Source organism: Amaranthus tricolor, chromosome 5, assembly GCF_026212465.1.
Source record: "Amaranthus tricolor cultivar Red isolate AtriRed21 chromosome 5, ASM2621246v1, whole genome shotgun sequence".
Classification (NCBI taxonomy): domain Eukaryota; kingdom Viridiplantae; phylum Streptophyta; class Magnoliopsida; order Caryophyllales; family Amaranthaceae; genus Amaranthus; species Amaranthus tricolor.
In genome coordinates this window covers 11,771,657-11,780,531 of record NC_080051.1, presented here as the reverse complement: position 1 = coordinate 11,780,531, position 8,875 = coordinate 11,771,657, and the positions used below count along the sequence as shown (strand labels likewise).

General features: G+C 32.5%; 1 protein-coding gene across 1 annotated transcript; it reads left to right on the top strand.

Moving 5' to 3' along the window:
* Positions 1-743: 743 nt before the first annotated feature.
* LOC130814219 (geranylgeranyl diphosphate reductase, chloroplastic-like) lies at positions 744-2,346 on the top strand. Its single transcript, XM_057680299.1, has one exon. It carries the CDS (start codon positions 905-907, stop codon positions 2,201-2,203), a length of 1,299 nt encoding a protein of 432 aa, XP_057536282.1. The 5' UTR covers positions 744-904; the 3' UTR covers positions 2,204-2,346.
* The last annotated feature ends 6,529 nt before the right edge of the window (positions 2,347-8,875 follow it).

Genomic DNA, 8,875 nt, shown 5'->3' with positions numbered 1-8,875 from the left:
ACAAAGATGTTAAGAATATGACCACTTGGTATGAATTGTCTCTAATGTTAAAAATGAATCAAACTATTGACAAGATGGTAAAAAAAACTAATTGATAAAGAAAAGATCACTAGAAAAATGTTTTTAAAAGAATTATTGCCAGTGTGAAATTTCTATCTTTAGTATTTCGTGGTTCAAATAGGAGATTGTACGTACCTAGTAATGGCAATTTTTTGGACTTACTTGAAATGTTAACAAATAATGTTGCTTTCTTTCATTATCTTGGATATAACATTCAAAACCAGTTAAAATGATTGCTCGCTCATACTATTAAAACTGAAATAATTAAAAAAATTAAACAAACAAAGTATTTCTTGTACGAACAATACAACAAGTTTGTGATAAAACCTTAAGCAATGATTAATATTCAACTTTTAATATACAATTTTTTCTATATGTTATCCTAATTTATTACTACTTTCGTTTGTTAATGTTTTTCACATTATATATTCATTTAAAATTTGTTAATGTTTTTCACATTATATATTCATTTAAAATCTCGTTAAATAAGTCTGAGGAAAGAAGAAATCAGAGCATGCACGGATATTAATTGAGGTATTTAATACTCCTACTATCAAATATGTTATGATTTTTTAGAGTTATATCACAAGTTGAGAGGGAGGAACATAGGACGGTATCCTCGGGAGTTGTGATTTTATATGGATGATCTGCACTCCAATGTCCATAACCCAACTTTATCTATCCAATATTATTATTAAACTCCCCTCTCACATGCAATCATGAGACCCACTTGTGAATTATGATTACTTTTTAATCTTCGTAATTATCACCAAACGACCATAATCAAATACTACCGAAACAAAAACTTTTACTCTCTAGTCTCATTACTCCTATCATATCATTCATGGCCTTATCATCTTCTCTTCACATTCCTTATCTTCCAACCATTTCCTCCAACTATTCTCCCTCACCTTCCAACCTCAATATCACCGCACCCAAAACATTACGCGCCGCCGTCATTGGAGGCGGACCAGCAGGTGCGTGTGCCGCCGAAGCTTTATCGTCCGGAGGTGTGGAAACATTTTTATTTGAACGTAATGTTGCGGGTTCAAAGCCTTGCGGTGGTGCAATACCTCTTTGTATGCTTGATGAGTTTTCTATCCCACGCGCCATTGTTGATCGTGAAGTCACCCGCATGCGTATTTTCTCACCTTCTAATCTTTCTATTGATTTTGGTAAAACTTTGCTACCGTCCGAGTTTATTGCCATGACTCGGCGTGAGATACTTGACTCGTTTTTACGGGCTCGGGCTGAATCTAGTGGGGCTCGTTTGATTTCTGGGCTTGTTACTCATATAGATCTTCCGGCCCATGTTGATAGTGGTGGGCCTTATGTGATTCATTATAATGTTGAGGGTTGTAAAAAGAATGTTAAGGTTGATGTTGTTATTGGGGCTGATGGGGCCCACAGTAAAGTGGCAAGGTGTATTGGGGCAGGAAACTACGAATATGCCCTTGCTTTTCAGGAGAGGATTAAGTTGCCGGATGATGAGATGGAATATTATAAAGATCTTGCTGAGATGTACGTGGGTGATGACGTGTCACCTGATTTTTACGGGTGGGTGTTTCCGAAATGTGACCACGTGGCAGTGGGGACGGGAACGGTTAAGTCGAAGTCGGACCTTAAAAAGTTCCAACATGGGATACGGGCCCGGGCCGGGTCTAAGATTCGTGGTGGCAAGGTGTTTAAGGTGGAGGCACACCCCATACCAGAGCACCCAAGGCCCATAAGGGTGCGAGGCCGGGTGGCACTTGTCGGGGATGCAGCGGGGTATGTGACCAAGTGTTCCGGCGAAGGGATATATTTTGCGGCAAAGTCGGGACGGATTTGCGGTCAGGCAGTGGTGGCTGCGTCGGAAGGAGGGACCCAAATGATCAAGGAAGAAGATTTGAAGAGGGAGTATTTAAGGAAGTGGGATGGGGAATACAAAAATATGTTTAGGTTTTTGGATTTGTTGCAAAATGTGTTTTATGGGAGTAATGCAAATAGGGAAGCTTTGGTAGAATTGTGTGCGGATGAGTATGTACAAAGGATGACATTTGAGAGTTATTTGTATAAGAAAATGGCGAAGGGCAATCCATGGGAAGATACCAAGATGCTTATGAATACAATTGGGAGTTTAATTAAGTGTAATATTGTTTGAGAAAAATATGGGAATTGGGGATTTACATTTTGGCATTAATTAGAAACTAGAAAATGAATAGCTGGCTTCCACCTTTTCTGTGTTATTGGTGGACTATTTATCCATCTTTTGTTTTATGTTTGATAGAAGGTGAAAACATCTAAATTTTGATCTTATTGCTTTTATTAACGATTCAAGTAATTGTAATTGAAGGGGATCTAGAATGAAAACAAATGTATCATATAAATTATATAATAATACACACAAACATCTTTGTCACATGGCCTTCTTACATGTACTTGCATGCACGACACCTGGCATTCCTACAAGCAATATTAGGAGCAATACCATATTTCATGCGTAAATTTATGTGGGTAAAATAGGAAATTAGGAACCTTAAAATTGATGTTTGTCTTGAATGCTAAAATTTAATGTCATTAATACAATTTTATTTTCCACCCATAAATAGAAAATCAACTTATACATATATATATATATATATATATATATATATATATATATATATATATATATATATATATATATATATATATATATATATATATATATATATATATATATATATATATATATATATATATATATATATATATATATATATATATATATATATAACATTCTATTATCTATATCTAATACTAAAACAGAGACCACCTAAGAACATACGTCATTTTCTCATGAATTTAGTTCCCGCTTAATAACTAGAGTACTGAATACGCTATTACCTCAAATGCCTTTAATACTAGATTATCTACTATAATAATTACTACATTTAAGACATTAATATTGTTGCATTATTGGCTTTCTCTATCTCATTATACTAAGTCTTATATTTTTTGAAGATCATTACAGCTTGTAGTTGAAGATTATTTCTATCTTTTTCTAATAAAAATTTTCTATATTTCTTCTATTTTCATATCTAAAAATTGAAGTTTTTTTATTCTTAATTATCTCTCTCTGTAGATATTTTTTGTTTAGTTAATACAAACAAAATAGAGAAGTAAATCATGTAACCAATCTCAATGAATGGGTCATATCTACTGCATTAGTACATTTTTACCTCTTTTATTTTCTTAAATTATTTATTTATTGGCTTTCAATATCATATTTTCTTCTATATGCATGTGAATGATTTATTTAGAAATTTACATTTTAATTGTTTTTTATTGTTATTATTTTGATTGATCCAACATGGATCTCTTTCCTTCTCTAATTTAGCAAATTTATTCAAGTCAGACATTACTACTTGCATGAGATATGAGATGTCCAATAAGTTTTTAAAAAAATTTAGAACCCTTTTTCATTTAAATTTGAGTTTTTTTGATATATTCTTAAATCTTATATTTTTTTTCTAAATTATTTTTGGGTTTATGAGTGCTCTTTTAATATAGAGTTTAAGTTTTTGAAATTTTATATAGAATATTTGGTGGGCTTATCTAATACCAGTATTGGTTACAAAGAAGAAAGTCATAAAATTGATATAAATGTGTTATGTTTTTCTAAATGTTACTTCCACTGTCATTAGAATGCTTTTCTTATTATTAATGAAACTTCAAAGTTTTTGTACTGCTACTCCCACTATCATTATTTATTTAACTGCACCATATAAAATATTTTTACTTTCTTACAAATTGGTATACATTTGTAATGATTTTTCTATTTTGTGACTTTCAAATAAGTAGATAATAATAAGATTGGAAGACTAAGTGAGACCTGAGAATAAAGTTAATTAGATTAATATAGGTTAGTCATCTCCCAAATTAAACTTGGAGCAAAAGTTAAGTGATACCATAGACATATGCGTCAAAAAAAGTTAGCTACAAAAAGACAATATATTTCAAATAATTGTTTTTACAATATTTACTCTTATTACAAGTTTTTGTGTTTTTAGCATAAGTTCTGTGAAAGTAATTAGGGTTGGCCTTGAGATTTGAGAGGCTTGGTGTATAATATTTATTATGGGCCCCTAATTACTAAAAATACTATTATAGGCCTCTAACTATTAAGTAAAGCATCATTTTTCTAGCTTTTTATGGGCCCGAGGCACAGGCCCATCATGCCCCCTTTTAAGACCGACATTGGATGCAAATATATTGATATAAAAGGAGTGCCTTTGTTTATTATAATTTTCTTATATTAAATCTTTTGGTAAATTGATTGTTGTGGTAAATTTTATAAACTTTTACCATCATTTTATTAAATTTATAATATATTGTATAATAAATATGTTATTATCTTATTTACATTGAATTATAATATATGTATGTAAGAAAATATAAAGTATCATATATGTTACATTTTTTACAAATATTACATATCACTTCTTCTAATAAAAATCTTAAATTAATGCATTTTCTTAAAAAATGAATTTTTTCCAATGCAAGTTAACTAACAATGAATGAAGAACATTTAAGACACTAAATTTCAAGTAGCAACACCAAATATATTTAATATTTTTGTATGAGTTTTATACTAAGTTTAAATTTTATCAACTTTTAATTAAATAATTAAATTTAAATTATGGATATGAATTTTTTCAATTTGATTTATTGGAGGTTTTGATTGATGTATATTATTTTATTACTGATAGTTTATTTGGCTGGTAAAATTGATTTCTTTATTCAAATTGAGGCAAAATAAGTCGTGCTTAGAGATGGGTGATATTTAATACGTATTAATGCGTGATCAATCATATATAGTTCTTTTATGGGTCAAAAGTATGCAAAAACTAAAAATTTTAATATTTGATGATTATAATAATAATTATACTTTAACGTACAATATTTATACAAAAAATGGTTCAATATTTATAGTTGATAAAAGTTCTTATAAATGTATCCATTTCACTAAGTTTACATATCATTTAACTTTATTTTCCGTCGTAATGTATATTATGGTACACAAACCTATATTTCAAATTGCGTACCAATATTAATTTTTTTATCTTATTCATCTCTTTTGATATTTTTTATCTGTTTATATAAAAGTATTAAATAACTCGTGCTTAGCACGGGCAATCACCTAATTGTTTCCTGTACAACATACCTCGATTAAAAATCCAATTCCACACAAAATACAAATGCAAAATGGCCTTACCAATCAAAAAGCTTTCCTAAATTACGGAACAAACCGGATTGTTTGTTATTAAGGCTAAGGTAATTTATGAATGGAAATCTATAGAAGATGGTGGGAAAGGAACAGCTTTACAATATGCCCCTATTGGATGAAGAGGTATTTTTTAATGCATGATTTGTTATTTTGTCAAATTATTTTTTGCTTTAGTATACTATTATTTCACTATTTTATACTTTGATATATTGAAAATTGTTTCAATTTATTTTCTTAACAGTCAACTACAATACAATCAATCATTACACATTACAATTACAATCAATTTGGATCAAGAATTATAGAAGGATCTACATACTCTCTGATAAGGAACTATTAATTTCCGTAAAGATAGATTTTAGGGTTGGTGCAAGAAAAAAAAATCGAGAAACTGTATGTTCTTGAAGGAGGAATATAACCAAGAAATCAGTAGAAATGAAAGAAGAAAGAAGAGAGGAAAGATAAAGACAAGAATTGATTGTGTAATATTCATATATCCTCCGGGTTATTACCACTAATTGAGGATTTATACTTTTCTAAAATAAATTCTAGCCACAAACAGACAAAGCTAGCTAACAACTCAAAAACTACTTTTCCCGCCAAAACAATACTTCAATTTATTAATAGGAAATAGCTATCTTTTCTGGATTAGTCTCTACCCTCTTTTCTGATATAAAATGCCCCAAATACTCCACCCTTGTAGTGACAAATGAACATTTACTCTCCTTAACATATAGAGAGTGTTGAGTCATTAGACTGAACACTTCTGAGAGATGGTGCCAATGCTCTTCCCTAGATTTACTGTAAATCAAAATGTCATCAAAGAATACCAAAACACATTTCCTCAGTAAAGGTTTGAAAACAGCATTCATCCAACTCTGAAAAGAAGATGGGGCATTGGTAAGGCCAAATGGCATTACCAAGAATTCATAATGCCCTTCATGGGTCTTAAATGCTGTCTTAAAGACATCATTTGGATGAATCCTGAGCTGGTGATACCCTGCCCTTAGATCAAGCTTGGTAAATACTGTGGCCCCTGCCAATTCATCAATCAGTTCATTCAGGATAGGAATAGGAAACTTGTTCTTTATAGTTTTCCTACTAAGTTTCTTGTAATCTACACAGAGTCTCCATGTTTCATCTTTTTTTCCTACTAGAACCACAGGAGAGGCAAAAGTGCTGGAGCTAGTTTGAATAATACCTCTTCCTAGCATTTCTTCTGTTAGCTGCTCAATGATATCCTTCTGTTTCAAAGGATACCTGTATGACCTGATGTTCACAGCTCCAGATCCTGGCTCCAAAGGAATCCTATGATCATACACCCCCCTGCTAGGTGGTAAGCTAGAGGGTTCTTCAAAGACACAGGCAAATTTCTCCTTAAGGAGTTGTAATTCCCTTGGAATAGTTTCAGGATCACTCACTTGAACTAAGTGAGAAGAATCAGTATGACTGTCCTTACTGATGGCCTGTAATAGACAGACATATTTGGGAAGGATTAGTAGGTAGAACCTTGAGTTTCTTGCTAGGGATGCCCTTAAGCTCTATTTCTTCTTCCTTCCTCTTGAATTTCATAGTCAATTGTTTGAAATCCCAGGAAATTAAACCTAGAGTTCTCTGCCACTGAATTCCCAAAACCATGTCACAACTTTCTAGGGATATCAGCATCACATCAGCTTCATACTTATGCCTCCCTATTCTCCAAGAAAAACCTCTACAAATATCTTGGCATATCAATTGGTTTCCATTAGCAATCATGATAGATTGCCCTTCCATCTTCTCACTTCTACATCCCAACTTCTTAGCCAAATGTATATCCAAGAAATTATGTGTGCTTCCTGAGTCAATCAGTGTATGCACAAGTAAGTTCCCCACCATGACTTTGATTCTCATGGTATGAAAACTTTGACCTCCAGATAAAGCACTCAGAGAAATACATGGATCAAGCTCTTGTACAACCTCCTGTTCCTCCAATTCTACAACGGCAGCATCTACTTCATCCAGTCCATGCACTTCAACAGTGAACAACTGAGGTTCTTTAAAAGGGCACTTATGATTTCTATCATAGGGAGCATCACAGTAGTAGCACAGTCCCTTAGCAATTTTCTCAGCCCTCACATCTGCTGGGATATATTTTAGGGGTTTTGAAGGTTTGGAAGAAGGATAGGTGAGGGTTAGGGTTTTGGGTTATGGTGTAGGTAAGAGAGGTGGTTGTTTTTGGAGTTGTGTGGAGTTTTGGAAGGGTTTAGGGTAGTAGGTGTTTGGTTTCTGGTTCTTTTGTGAGTTAGCTGAAATAGATTCCTCCTGTAGCCTTGCATAATTTATAGCATCAGAAATAGTTTGAGGTTTAAATGCCCTAACAAAAGGTCTTAACCCAGGTTTAAGACCACCAATGAAGCTCTCAAGTAGATATTTCTCAGGTAAGCAGTAACCATTTTGCATCATAACTGCTCTTAAACTTTCAAATTCATCCACAAAAGACTCAATTACATCAGTTTGCTGCAACTTATTAAATTCTTCAACTACATATATTCCTTTTTCATCCCTAAACCTTGCATTCAAGTCTATAACAAAATCATTTCAATCCACCCTAATTCTGTTAGCCAAATAGCTAGTGACCCAATTTTCTGCCTTACCAGTCATATTAAGTGAAGCTAGGTCCACTTTCTGTTCATTAGGGATTTTGCATAAATCAAAATATTTGCAACACTTTTTAATCCAGATCCTAGGGTTACTACCATCAAACTTAGGGAATTCAAGTTTATGATTATACCCCAATTTTGGTTGGCTGACCCGATCTTCAGATCTTGAAATTGGCATGTTCTCCTTCATCTGCTGCATCATCTTCAAGATCTCATCAAACTTCTGGGCAGAACTTCGAGTTTGTTCTTCAAGCTTTCTCTCCAAATCAGCCAATTGGGTCTCCATTCTAACAACGCTCCTGGTAACAGCTAGAGCCAGAATGCTACAGATCAGAGAAGAGCACAACGCCGCTCTGATACCACTGATAAGGAACTATTAATTTCCGTAAAGATAGATTTTAGGGTTGGTGTAAGAAAAAAAAATCGAGAAACTGTATGTTCTTGAAGGAGGACTATAACCAAGAAATCAGTAGAAATGAAAGAAGAAGAAAGAAGAGAGGAAAGATAAAGACAATAATTGTTTGTGTAATATTCATATATCCTTCGGGTTATTACCACTAATTGAGGATTTATACTTTTCTAAAATAAATCCTAGCCATAAACAGACAAAGCCAGGTAACAACTCAAAAACTACTTTTCCCGCCAAAACAAACACTTCAATTTACAAATACTTCAATTTATTAATAGGAAATATATTTTGCCAAAGTATTCAGCATTGAAAATTTGTGAAGATATGCAGATACCACCATACAAAATTATTTTGTATCATTTCATAAGATTTTATTAAATGAATGTGATACAAGTTTTCTAATCGGTATGTCAAATGTTTTCTATTATATGATTCATATAATTACTTTATCGGCCCGTTTGGTTGATGGTAATGAAGTAATGGAAATGAAATGTTGTAATGGCAATAGTAATGAAG

Excerpts from the sequence above, each read along its gene's own strand:
- LOC130814219 (XM_057680299.1), top strand. The coding sequence starts at position 905 with ATGGCCTTATCATCTTCTCTTCACATTCCTTATCTTCCAACCATTTCC.